Source organism: Monopterus albus, unplaced genomic scaffold (assembly GCF_001952655.1).
Source record: "Monopterus albus unplaced genomic scaffold, M_albus_1.0 scaffold548.1, whole genome shotgun sequence".
Classification (NCBI taxonomy): domain Eukaryota; kingdom Metazoa; phylum Chordata; class Actinopteri; order Synbranchiformes; family Synbranchidae; genus Monopterus; species Monopterus albus.
Genome location: NW_018128428.1, coordinates 34,707 through 48,801, shown reverse-complemented (window position 1 = coordinate 48,801; position 14,095 = coordinate 34,707). Strand labels below are relative to the sequence as shown.

Here is a 14,095-nt window from a genome sequence, read left to right as displayed (position 1 = left end):
AAAATATATAAACTTATATATGCTATATAATAAAAACCCTAACTAATTATTCATTTCTATCTAAAAATGAAAATCACCCTAACACCGCCCATCCCTTCAGATGTTTGTAATTATGAAATTGCAATAAATGACAATGCAACAAAACTCACTGATCAAGCAGAAATAATTGAAACTGACTGGTCAGAGAGGTCAGTCCCGTTCAAAAGCTTTAGAAGCTGATATCTCTGCACTGCTGCCAGCCCTGGTCTTTATTCTGGGTCACGGGAGGCTTCGACAGCTCCTCCCCACATTAAGACAAGTTCTGGAGCAGATTTCTACAAGAATATGTGAAAAAGTTACATAGTGTAGCTTTAATATTTGATAATACTTAAAAAACATTTTTTCTTCCATAGATTTTGTCAAACAAGTCAGAAATTCACAGTGCCACACTTAAGTAAAACTTTAAGCTGCACTCAGTTTTAATTATTCTTATCCAGCTTTAATTCAACTCTACACCCTTTTGGGCCATTAGTCTTCTCAACTTTCCTCTGTTTTCCATCTTACTATTCTACCTAAAGTCTATTTTACATGTCTGCTCCCTTCACTCTATGTGATCTTTCCATCTGAATCTCTATTGGCTCCAGCAGCCTCTCAGTATTCAGTAGCTGTTCCTCATGATATTTCTTTGTCTGGTCCAGTTTCCACTGGGCTTGTAACAGGTTTTCTTTGTCTCTTAATAATTCCTCCGGTTTGTCAAAGGTCACGGCTCTCTCCGTTAGTTCCTTCTCCACCGACTGAAGCTTCTGCTTGTTCTCCTCCCTCCCCGTCTCCACCTCGTCCAGCTGCACATGGAGTTGACCTCTCTGCTTCTCCAGCTCCGCCTTCACCTCCATCAGGGTGGAGACCACGTCTTCTTGCTCTCTCACCTTCTGCACCAACTCCTCCTGAAGTTGTGCATTTTCCTTCAGCAACTCTGTTTTCTCACCTTTTGTGGAGTAACATGGAGAAAATGTAATGATCAGACACGGCAGTCACCCTGAGACGTGTCCTGCTGATTCATTTGACAATGACTTTCCTAATAATGTTCAACATGTTAGAGATATGAGAAAAACTCATTTAAACATCGGTCATAACAATACAGCTTGATTTGATCTCTGGTTCTCTAGTTCCGTCAGTGTTTTAACCGAGCCCTGAATTTCCTGTTTCTCACCCTGAAGCCGTGCATCTTTCTTCAACTCAGAGTTGTCACCTTTTTGTGAAAAAAAGAAGATAAGATTAAAACAGTTAGTCATTTTTATTTTGTGAAGGTTATGCTATATACGGTATGAATATGAAGAAGCTATGACTTACGTTTACGTTTACACACAACAACAACTACATGTCAGTCACTAATAAAGTTCACATGTTAGAGATATGAGAAAAAAAATGAACCTCATGAAACCAGGGCTCATTTTTAATTAAAACATGATGAAATACTTTTCATAATGTCATTACTACAAGTGAAACACACTACATATCACTAAACATCACAGAACTGTGACTTACGTCTCCATTTATAAATAACAAAGACAGCCAAGTCGATGAGGCCAACCACCAAGCATGAGTGGCAAGTCACGGTGGAAATGGATGCGACAGCATTGGCTGAAACCAGAGCAGAGCAATGGAACATTTACAGGGAGCACTTCTATTAAAGAAAATGTTGTTTCCTGTCACAGAAAAATATCTTTAGAGTTCATGTTTGAGCACAAATCAAGTTAGAAAGTCAGAAGTGCTGTTCCACCACAGCAACAGCATACAGGACACAATGGTACAGTGACAGGGGCCAGATTTACAAATGTAAAGAACTTATCATGTTCCAGCCTTAATGATTTACTGCAGCAGTTTCTATACAACCAGTCATCACAAGTGTGTCATTACCTCCACAGGTGTGTATAAGGAGAAGGACGAAAACAGTCTCCAGTGGAACTGACCCGCTTACGGAAGAGAACGCAGGTATAAACATCAGTTCATCCTTCGAGTTCAGCTTTGTGGAATCCTGAAAAATGAAATAAATCAGATTGAAAAGAAAGTACAGATGAAAATGTTATTTACACAAAAGTAAAAACTGTTATAACAATCTAAATAAACATGAAATATTTTGTAAAATATTAAAATGACAAGAAATGCTAGATTTTTAAAACGTTATATTCACAATGGTCCAAAACAAATATGAAACTTTTCCCAAAATAAGGATGAGTGTAATGTAGCTGCCAGGTCTGGACAAGGAAGGAGAACGTAGAACCATGTTATAGGTACAAGGTGTTTCTCTGCTTCACCCTCTAGAGCCGGCAGCATTTCCTTTCCTCTCTCTCACCTCCCCGAGTGGTGGTTTATCTGTCTGTTTCTCCGCATCCTTCTGCTCCATCAACACATTTCCCTCCTTCTTCTCTTCCTTCTGTGACCGTTTTTGGACGAACGGTTTTATCTCATCATGGTCCATTTTCTCATCTAGTTGGACATTGGATTAAACTGATCAGGACACAAACACACAACATCATCGTTTTGAACAATGAAAAGCTGGGTACATTTTTAAGAGTTGTGTTTGTAATGAAAATCTTCATATCACCAAACCCATCAGGAGCTGTGACTTACATTTCCATGTGCACAAAGCCAGGACAGTAACAACGCAACGCAGAAAGCTGTAATGCATGACAATCATAATACAGTAGGTCCACCTGCAGTAGATGTTCCAGATTCAGCTGGAACACAAAACAACATGACACTTACATTAAAAAACTCTCGTACTAAAACTCCAGGCATGGTAATGTACTGATGTAATGTACAGCGTGCTCACTGTTGCAAAAATGTGGCTCTAAGTTGTTTGGTCAAGTCAGAAATGTTCTAAATTACAGAGATGGATACACCAATAATGAGTAATGTAGAGAGATGTAACGTCCACAACTGGCTTACCTGCTGCTGTTCGTGCACTGAAGCCACCTTACCTGGTCGAAGTCCTCACATAAAAACTTATTTATTAACCCCAGTCACCTGTAATCAGGTGGGGTGTGTTCAGTTTGTGATTTCCCACCAGTCTGTTACAGCTTTTACATGAACGTAACATTGAGATTGTTCCAGTTTTAGCTTCTTTTCACCGAGACCAACTCAGAACTGACCTAAAAACTTTACTCCTGACATGGAAGAAACCGTGTGGTCAGGTTCCTCTGTGTTCCAAGGGCGGCACAGTGGGGACCTGAGGCCATTCAAGGTCAGGGTGATGACACGTTTGCTGTTGTCGCTCTTTGAACCTGTGACATAACCTTTCAAAGTTTACTAAATAAATCTTTAGAAATGTCTTAACACACATTATATTTAATGGTGTGTCTGCTTCTTTTATTTCTTTGTCAACATGATCTGTTCCTCTAATACAATCTGACCTGTCTGGAGAAGTACTAGATGATGAAACCTCTGCTTGTTGCAAGCATTTACCTCTTTGACAAAGAACAATGAAAACTCTATGTAGAACTGAAGCTGTGGTCAGATTCCACCGTCCACACTGGTACCAAGTTCTCAGTTTGATTTTATTTTTCATTTTCTGATCATTCAGCCAATCTGGATAAAACGATGGTGACATTATAAAACACATCTGTAACAAAATCACAGTCATGAAAGCAGCTCAGCTTATTGATTTCAGACCTGTTAGGACAATCAGATGCTTCCAAAAATCACATCTTCGTCACATTTCACCTTGAGTGAAGCTTATTAAACCTGATCTATTACAGATGTCGTACTGTTCTCATTCCGCTACATCGAGGGATAAATCCTCGTTAGTAACCTCATTGAGTTACAAAAGGTCCCAGTAGCAGGCAGTGACTCAAATGTAGCTTTCATTTAAGGCTGTCCACCCTTATATTGTGAATCTTATCCAGTCATCTATTGGATTTATCAGAATTTTCAGTAGCTTGAATATGTTTGATTATTTTCCCCTGATCTGTCTCTTTAGTCCCTGTAAATACTCAGTAGCTTGAATATGTTTGATTATTTCCCCCCGATCTGTCTCTTTAGTCCATGTAAATATGAACATCTGTGTTTCTAGTAACCTGAATCTCTATTGACTCCAACAGTCTCTCCATGTCCAACAGAAGCTTCTCATTATCTTTCTTTGTCTGGTCCAGTTTCCACTGGTCTTGCAATAGTTTCTCCTTCTGTCGCAACAATTCTTCTGGTTTTTCATATGCCATCTGCTTTTCAGTCAGTTCTGTCTCCACCAGGGAAAGCTCCTCCTTGTTCTTCTCCTTCTCTCTCTCTACCTCTTCCAGTTTCACTTTAAGTTCATCTCTAAGGTTCTCCAGTTCCAGCTTGACTTGGTCTCTCTGGTTCTCCAGTTCCTTCAGGGTTTTAACCGAGCCCTGAATTTCCTCTTTTTCACCCTGAAGCCGTGCATTTTTCTTCTTCAACTGAGTCTTGTCTCCTTTTTGTGAAAAGAAAAGAAAGATAAGATTAAAACAGTCATTTTTATTTTGTGAAGGTTATGCTACCTATAGTATGAATATGAACAAGCTGTGACTTACGTTTACATTTACACACAACAGCAACAACTACAATAACAGCCACAACCAGGACAGCTACGCCACAAGTCAAGGCCAAGGGTACACAGGAGCTGGAAGCAAAACTGGAAAAGTCCAGTGTAGCTGGTTCAGTGGCTGGTGGGATGGCAGCAAATAAAAGTGAACAAAAAGAGAAATGTTAAACTACAATAAGCCTTGACAAGATGACATCATATAAAAGAGCGAGGAAACATCAAACTGTTTGTTGTGACCGTCCTCTGGCTAAAACATTACACTCAGACCTTATTACAGCTCTGTCAGTGATTTTAGACCAAACTTAGTTCAGAAGTTGTTTTATGACATATAACACTGAAACAAAGTGTATTTACTAAAATACTCACTGCTCAGGTTCAGACCATCCTTTGGTGGAGGCATCTTGAACTTCTGAAAAATTAAACCCAAACATATACATTTTTTATGAATCCATATATTTTTAAAAATCATTTTAGGGTTAGGCTGTATGAAATAATGAATTATCGTGTGACTACACTGGGACCCTCACACAGATCAACCAATAGATGGCAGGATTTGCATTCTGGGTAAATTTCAGCCCAACTTCTAGCAGATAGGTAATAAATAACTAGGTGGTTAAGGTCCGGTTTCTCCTGTCGTTTTTTCCTTGATGCTTTATTTGATTAACTTGTACAAAAAAATGGCTTAAATAAATTTCATAATTATTCAAACACAAAATGTAGATTATTTCAATCGTAAAAGGTTCATGTTTTCCTCTGAAGTCTGTGTTTACCACTATTTCAAAGCACAATGTGCAAAATATTTTACTGTAAGTCCAAATGTGGCATCTCACTGTGGCTAACCGTGACCCTGGCACACGTTAAGATGTAAACCTGATGTGTTACTACATATGTATATACACTTCCTGTACCCTTTTTTTGATACGTATCATATGTTTAAAATGCTTTTTCCTTGTATTTGTCTTACACTTTTATACTTTAGGTGCAGTGATTTGGGTAAATACTGGTGTTGCTACTGGACAGCTGAATTTATCTATCCATCCATTGCTGTGAAAACACATGCACTAATCATGACAGACCTGTTTCCGCGTCACAAAGGTGGTGTTTTGCAATTAAAACCTCAAACTTAAATAACTGCATTTTCTCAAAACTTACCTGTCAGGTGTGTCAAGGAGCCAGTTCCTCTCTGAGTGCACAGTACAAGCACACCAATAAAACCTAGTGTACTTTCACACTGGTCAGCTGTAATCAAAGGGTGTGTTCTTGGGATAATAATTCTGAGCACTAACAACTGAGATGTGGCTGACTGGCAGCAGGGGGCAGTGCAGGACTTTCAGGTTTTCAAACAGAGATACAAAGGGGAAGGAGCCAAAGTACTGACTCCTGCAGCATGGAGGATCAGTACTGGCCAGATTTCCACCGTGTGTGCTGCCTCCGTCCTACCGTCATCTATACACAGCTCATTCCACCACCGGTCACAAGCTCAGTGCCCTCCACGATCTGTAGTCTCACTGCCAAAACACTGACTCTGCACCAAGCTGGATTTGGAAAAAATGTGTTTGTGAGACTGCACACGAGTTCGTTTTGAGATTCTGGTGTAAATTATGACCATGGTCATTTCTGAAAACACCTATAAAGACACTATGTTTACATTTACAATAACTGAAAAACACCTAGTGGCTGTCTGAGCTGTGACTAGTGTGATGCTGTGGCCTCAAAGGTTTGCAGAGAGAAAGTCTGAGTGAATGAAAGGGTCAAACAACATTAACATTAACAAACATTAAACCCTAATGTAGATTTTGTGCTATAGGAGCTCACAGATATTTCTAGAGCTGCAATTCAAACCTGCTGCTGCATCAACACCAGAAATAAGTGAAACAGGAAGAGGAGGCTCTGACCTGTGTTAGCAGCTCATCAGCCTGATGCTGAGACACTCGGCAGCAGGACATCATGGAGGACACAGCTCTCTACAGACTGTGTGAGTACTAACAACCCATCAACCAGTTAACCCTGTAGTCAGCAGGCACAGCTTCATACTATCAGAGGAACAGATGAGCAGCTCTTTTCATTTGTACCTGCAGTGATGAGTGCGTTTATCCTGCTGCTTGCACAAGAGGACCACAGCTACTCTGCTCAGACACCCGGTGAGTTCAACTGTTAACTAGTTAGCTGCTGGGCTGACGTCCCTAAGACTTACTGCTGACATCTGTCTTCACTGCTGAGATGCCGCCTTTTGTTTGCATGTTACAAAATAAACCAAAGAAATACTGTCAGAAGTGTTTAAGGAGCAACAATAACTTCAGCTGCACCCACAGTTCTATGGAAACCAGCAGAGCCCCTTATGTTGCCCTGCTGCTTCACGTGGCACTGAAAAAAGAAGAACCTCAACGTTCATTCATTTCTATACTGTTAATGTTGTTTCTGTACAAAGCAAATACTGTGCAGAGCATTTGTGAGTTGCCTTCTGTCTCTGTCTCAGATGCAGCTTTCCCTCACATCGCTCCAGACCGACTTCAGTTCTTTGAGTACGAATCTATTTCTATACGGTGTGAGGACACTGACGGCTTCACTGACTGGACAGTAATGAGGAAGCTCAGGAAAATAATTCAGACCAATTCTTCGGAGTGGAACATGTCAGCACCAGCCCACACCATTTATCCTGCCTTTGAGAGAGACAGTGGGGAATACTGGTGTGAAAGTGAAGAGGGAGGGAGAAGCAACGCGATCAACATCACTGTCACTGGTATGTGTTGCAAATAAACCAAAACTGATTAAAACATTTTAATGTGACAGTAAGTTTGACTCATCTCACATGGACGGTGTTAAGCATTTCAGAAATGGTACATGTCACATTTTGTTTGTACTAGTTTCCATTGACAGACCAACTACTACATCACACTTTGGATTCTGATGCTTTTGGTGACAATTCACAGAGAAATGAAAGTGTCATTTTGACTTTAGACCATTTCATGATGCTTACTGACCCAAATGCTAAAGTTAAAGGTTTTAGGTTCATAATATAGAACCTCCCAAAAACCTTTGTACAGCGTACATTATGAGCCACACAGAAAGGCCTTGGTCGGCTGTCAGGTTCGAACCCAAAACCGTCTTGCTGTGAGACAGCAGAGCTAACCACTGCACCACTGTGTCACCCTAACCTTCCTTGAGCCAAAACACTCACAGCCCAAATGATCATTTCCACTGTTGACCCTAAGTCCATTTTGGCTTCAGGAGGATGAAATCTATTTCTATGTACAATACTCTTTAATAACGTTGTACAGAACAGTGTAGGACAGGAAACTCAAATTGATCAGACTGCAGGACAATCACAGTGTCCAGAGGCCTCATCTACAGCCAGCAAACACCTCCACGAGATGTTTTCACATTCTATAAGCTACAAAATCAGAGCAGTGTTAAAATACAGCAGCTTAAGTCCAAATGAAGCACTGAGGTTACAGACAGACACAAAATGAACCCACAAGCTGTGAACCTCCAGCTTTACCTTGCTGTTAGATGGGGGGCCTCACTAATTCAGCCCAAGCGTCTTCCCCATGCCTTGTCCTTGGACGTCTAGGTGGCTCTGTGATCCTGGAAACACCAGCTCATCCTGTGATGGAGGGAGTCCCTGTGACTCTGCGCTGTAAAAAGAGAACTTCCTCAGGCCACATATCTGAATTCTTCAAGGACGGCCTTCATTTTGAGATGGGCTACAAAGGAGAGGTGACCATCCTCAACGTCTCCACCTCACACGAAGGCCTCTACAAGTGCATTATGCCTGGAGCTGGAGAGTCACCAGAGAGCAGGCTGGCTGTCACAGGTGAGACCACAGGCTGCAGATGATGTTTCACGTCTGCTTTTGTCAAGCCAGTCACCAGTGATTTGTGAAGTTTAAGTGAAAACGCATCAGGACCACCACAGTGCATCATAATGCTACTTACCTTTTTAGACTTTTCAGCACCCCATGAAGAGGCTCGTCCTCCCCCCAGCCGCTCCCGTCATCTCAGCCTGCTGTGGCCTCTCCTCGGTGTTTTGTTGTTGGTTCTGTTGCTGCTGATGGGACTCCTCCACTATCAGAAAGCCAAAGGTACAGAAAACAACCTGAGTGAAACTCTGCAGTACATGACAAGTAGGTTTGGTGCAGATTCCATAAAAACACAAAGAACCCTGTTTGGTTTTGGGACGTCTCTAAGCAGAAGTTCCTACAGGTGTGCTGGTTCCTTGAGGACCAGCACTAGGACGTTCTCTCTGCCATTAATTCCACCTTTATCCCAGTTCATGTCTGTTCTGCTGTGCTGCAGTGTTGACCTGCTTTTCATCAGGCGAATCCACAGCAGGACCACAAGCATGAGAGGGTCATGTAGGTGAGGAAAGCCAACGCAGAGCGCACTGGTGTGGTGTCATCACAGATGTTAGAGCAGTCAGTAGATTCCCGAGCGCCTTTCCCGTGTAAACTCGCCACACCTCGGCTTTTAGCGACAGTGGGAATGTGACTGCTGGGACAAAAGACTCTGCAGCTCATGTGTTTCACTCTGTTTCAGTCCCAGGAGAGAACGGTGTCGCTGAGCCACGACATGCCACGTACGCTGTTGTCAAAAAACACAGCAAGAAGAAAGGTACACTGCTTTTCTTTCCATTTCTGTGCCACCATTTATTAGAAACATGGATAATAAATAATGTTTAGAGCTATTTATAATGATGTCCACTGCCGGTCAAATGTTTAAATACTTTCCTCTTCAGATCAACGAGGAACTATGTCTAAACCTTTTACTGGCAGGTTACGTGCACATGTACCGTAGGTTTACAACCAGTTTAACCAGTTTGGTTTTTATGTTTCAGGGTCAGGCGGTGGAAACACATTTGATCCAGATGATGGGACATATGCAGCTGTTAACTCACACATGAAGAAGAAAGGTAGTTTTAATGACTTCTACATCACGTTTGTCTGATTACTTTCCTGAAGCATCAGATAACAACCAACATTGTTTTGTTGTTTAGTAACAGTTTTAAAAATAAGTATTACATGTACACACACACACACACACACACACACACACACTCAGAAGCATTACTGAAGTATTTCAGATATCTGTCTGCAGAACACGGTTTCCTTTGGTGCTAATTTGATCCTCAGTTAAAAACCACACGACAAAACCACTAGGTTGAACAGAGGGTCACACGCTGCGCCTATTTAGCTGTTAATAGTGCATGAGACTGTGAGGTCTGACAGAGGCACGGCAGCTTAAAGTCACAACAGTATGATAGAAAACATAATTCTCTTTTGTTTCTGAGTATCACCTTTAAAAAGTAGTTATACAGAGTGTTTAACAACCTAAACAAACGGCACCAGATGACAAAAATGCTACATGAAACGATGCATCAAACTAAACAGCGCTTTAAAAGAAATCAGAAAAATCAGACAGTAAATCCTCAAACTCATGTGAATCAGAGAAACGAGTGTCTGTGTTGCCCCAAACAGAGAGGTCCAGGCCAGGCACCAGGTCAGCTTCACCAGAAGACTCCATCTATTCTCAGATCATCTACAGGTACGTCAGACTGATAGAGCCTCACTTTACACTGTCGTCACCGTTTGTGTGCGTGATCTCAGCCATGCTGCACACACCGGGTTAGCACAACACTATCACAATAAAAGGGCTCATCGAAGGCTCAGAGTTCAGTGAAACACAGTTATTCAAAGGTTTAAACAGAGACAAACACAGATATGACTACGACCCATAATCCAGCTCCACTTTACCACAAGGTGCCCTGCTAACTTTGTGCACGTTGGTGCACTCACAGTGCTGTGAAGTCTGACCCAAACTGTCCGTTCATCTCCCTCCAGTTTTCACTTTGACAAACCTCCATTAAAAAAAGCTAAGTTCTAATAACTTACCCCTTTGTTTTACAGACCGGTGACTCCTGACTGAAGGACTGAGGAGATGGAGACGCTCTGTTTGTCCATTTTAATTAGCAGCTGTAGACAGTTTCAGTCAGTGCCTTTTAAGGTTTTTATTTGTAAAATGTGAAACAAGAGTCCATGTTGTTGTTTGATCACATGATGCTTCAATATAAAGAACATGATGAGATATCACATCCAGACATTTCCACCAATTTGGGAGCAGAAAATGTTTCAGTTCTTTAAAAATTCAAAGGTTTTAGTGTTGGTTCCTCACAGTCAGACTGAGGTGTTTCTAAAGCAGAGGGAGGAGCAGAGCGTGAGGCTTCTACACCCACAGCCACACTGTGGAACACAACCACCAAGACGCAGACGAGGCAGGCTGAATGAATATGGACAAAACTAATAAGGAAAACCAACATAACACTTGTGAACATAGTGTTTCTGAAACTCCCCATTCCTGCACTGAAACCAGCGAACAGGTTTCTGATAAAGATTTGCTGATGATGTCCAACACCTGCTATGAGTCAGTGGCTCACAGATTGTTATCGATCCATTTTTCCTATTCGGCACTGAGCATGAAACTGTTTGCATTTTACTGCCTTGTACTGAGCATTTCCACTCTTCAGCCTCAAATCTGTTTGTCTGCGATACTGTCACGGTGTATCTGCTTTTAAAATATCTGGCTGGATGTTTTTATTTCCCTTTTCTTTTTGCTGTACTCAGATCTCTATTACAAATGAGATCAGGACCTCATTAAGATCGCCTGATTAAATAAAAGGTTCTGTACAACGTGTAATTAAAGTAGCAGAGCTTGTTATACGCTGCGTTTATCCAAAAGCAGTTTGGCATTTCTAAATGTGCATTAACTTTCATAACAACCAGCCCAGTTTCCATCCAAATTTAGTGCAAATTTTAACTAAATTATTGTGAAAACAGGAAAAAACTGTGCATTACTGTTTCCATACACCACTGTTATTTTTAATAAAACAGCATATTAATGAGCGACAGTTAAACCACATTGCTCTGTCTGTTCACACGTCTGAAGATGCCATTTATAAAAACAGAGCTGCTGCAGCTTTTAAATACACTCAGTGTGGTCGACTACCAACAGAAGTTACACAACTCTGACCTAAAGCACGACCTCACATTCACTTCCATTTTAAACCCACACAATGCTCGGCTCAGATTAACATTACCACATTAATTTACACCTGAACTACACTTTGTTTTGGCCGTGTCTTTATATTTCAGTTCTGTTTATTGACCCAGACCTCTAACAGCTCAAAAACGTTAACACTGTGTTACGTGAATGGCGTAGAGGGTGCACTGACCACATATGTGAATAACCGGTGAGCAGTCTGGGCCATCTAGTGTCTGAGTGTGGCGTGGCTACAGATCCCAACAAAGTCCAGAAGGTGCAGGACTGGCCGACCCCAACGTTCCTACAAGAGGTGAGGTGGTTTCTTGGCCTTGCATCATATTACAGGAGATTCGTAAAAGACTTTGCTACCATAGCTGAGCCCCTCCACGCCTTAACGAAGAAACACGCACGTTTTCAGGGGACAGCAGAACATCAGGTTGCATTCGATGAACTCAAACGACAGCTGACTTCATGGGGACAGCAGAACATCAGGTTGCATTCAATGAACTCAAACAACAACTGACTTTTGTTAGTGGTGGTCAAGTTAAATGATAGCTTTATTTCTTATATGTTCAAACCTGTATCTTGCCTACTCTGTGTTTATTGTTTATGAAAGAAACTTTGATGATGTTTGGTGGTTTTAGTTAAGCTCATATTGCCTTATAATACAGCTCAGATTAAGTTACACCCTGTGTGATGGGTGCTATTAATGCATTTCTCAGGGTTTTGTTTAGTCACCTCTAGCATACTAGTACTGCTATGTGTTTACTACTGGGGTATAACCTGATGGACTTTTACAGTAATGGCAGCCTGGATCCTCTTATCTGGACTGAACAAACGAGGATTGTGCATCTGCTTAACAAAATTTGGGTGTTCGAGAAACTCGCAGAGTATCAGTTTGAAATAATCCACCGCCCTGGCCGCCCGCATAGCAATGCTGATAGCCTATCCAGAAGGCCCCTGCCATCAGTCCTGCCCCTGTAAACTGTCAGCTCCCCCTCTCAACCAGAGAAAGTACGCCACCAAGCTGTACAGTGTGAGTTGGACTCAGACATCAACACTGTGATGTTGAGCCCAGTGGGGGTAGAAGGACACCCAGATTCAGCACCAGTGAGCCCAGTGGGGGTAAGTGACACCTTACCTATCAGCACAAACCATTTAAAGCTTAATGAGAAAGTTTACCTCACCAAAACAAATGAGACCTCACTGTTTTCGGGCTGGACCACAGAGGGGCTCCGCCAAGCCCAAGAGGCTGACCCAGACATATCACCAATCAAAGCATGGATGGAGGATAGCAGGGAACGTCCTCAGTGGGTCACCGTTTCATCTTGTAGTCCAGCCACAAAGACATACTGGAGCCAGTGGAAGCGGCTCTACATTAGAGATGGAATATTAGTCCGGCGGTTCTACTGCCTGGATGACACTCAGTTTTATCCACAGATAGTGCTGCCACACTGCCTCCAGTCAGACATCATGAGACAGATGCATGAAAGACCTGTGGACATTTTGGCATGGAATGCACTGTGACACGACTACAGACCCGATATTACTGGTACCGGATGAGGGAGGATGTGGCTCTTTGGTGCCGCACCTGCACCAGCTGTGCATCCAAAGCCAGACCCCTTAAGACACCGCAAGTCCCCATGCAAACTGTTCGAGTGGGAGCACCAATGGAACGTATGGCCCTAGACATCGCGGGCCCACTGAACGAAACAGAACGGAGAAATCGGTATGTGCTTGTGGTCAATGACTACTTTACCAAGTGGGTGGAAGCTTTCCCCCTGCCCAACGACCAGGCTGTGACTGTAGCTGAAGTATTGGAGCACTGCAGACACTGCATAGTGACCAAGGCCGCAACTTTGAATCTGAAGTGTTCAAGGAAATGTGCAGTCTGTTTGGTATTGAGAAAACACACACTACACCATTCAGACCACAGTCAGACGGCCAGGTGGAGAGGTTTAATGCCACTTTACAGAAGACTCTAGCCACCACAGCTGAACGTTGCCACTGGGACTGGGATCTCATGATTCCGTATGCTGTTATGGCCTACAGAGCTTCAAAACACAGCGCTACTGGCATCACTCCCAACTTCATGATGTTTGGCCGAGAACTAAGTGAACCTGTGGATCTTGTGACTGGCCTGCCGCCTGACCCCCACAGTGCACCTACAGGCCCGGAGTATGTACAGCAGCTTCGAGAGCAGTTGGAGCTGGCACACCTCATCGCAAGGGATGCCCTCGGTGAGTCAGTGAAACACGCAAAAAGACAATATGACAAGAACTGCTGCCACACACAGTATCAAACTGGTGATGCTGTGTGGTATTTCATCAAAGGCACACGGAAGATCAGAAACAGAGTCAAAGTTCCTTCCCTCGTATGAAGGGTCCTATTTCATTGTGGGGCAGCTGGACGACCTGGTTTATTGCATTCAGAAGAGCCCAAGGACCAAGGTGAAAGTAGTCCATCATGACCAGCTTAAACACTATCGTTGCCGCGACCCTTTGGACAACACCTGGGCTGTGGA

The 14,095-nt window shown here is 42.5% G+C and overlaps 2 protein-coding genes across 6 annotated transcripts in view; one reads left to right on the top strand and one right to left on the bottom strand.

The window, feature by feature from the left end:
* Positions 1-3,985: 3,985 nt before the first annotated feature.
* LOC109953118 (spindle assembly abnormal protein 6-like) overlaps positions 3,986-14,095 on the bottom strand; it is an 11,583-nt gene continuing 1,473 nt past the window's right edge. For 2 of the 4 annotated variants that reach the window (XM_020588519.1, XM_020588520.1), the window contains exons 2-6: positions 8,473-8,601; positions 8,037-8,172; positions 4,904-4,946; positions 4,527-4,658; positions 3,986-4,426 (exon numbers count right to left, since the gene is read on the bottom strand). In XM_020588519.1, coding sequence (XP_020444175.1) covers positions 4,017-4,426; positions 4,527-4,658; positions 4,904-4,937 — 576 coding nt within the window. In that variant the 5' untranslated portion in view covers positions 4,938-4,946; positions 8,037-8,172; positions 8,473-8,601 and the 3' untranslated portion in view covers positions 3,986-4,016. The remainder of the gene's footprint in view (positions 4,427-4,526; positions 4,659-4,903; positions 4,947-8,036; positions 8,173-8,472; positions 8,602-14,095) is intronic. The other 2 variants (XM_020588521.1, XM_020588522.1) reach the window with 2 other exon arrangements.
* LOC109953117 (low affinity immunoglobulin gamma Fc region receptor III-like) lies at positions 6,220-9,128 on the top strand. Of its 2 annotated transcripts, XM_020588518.1 has the most exons (4): positions 6,220-6,678; positions 7,014-7,277; positions 8,109-8,351; positions 8,481-9,128. In XM_020588518.1, exons 1-4 carry the CDS (start codon positions 6,618-6,620, stop codon positions 8,897-8,899), a joined length of 987 nt encoding a protein of 328 aa, XP_020444174.1. In that variant the 5' UTR covers positions 6,220-6,617; the 3' UTR covers positions 8,900-9,128. The 2 variants fall into 2 exon arrangements, with proteins under 2 accessions (XP_020444174.1, XP_020444173.1); XM_020588517.1 differs by having other exon boundaries at positions 6,220-7,277.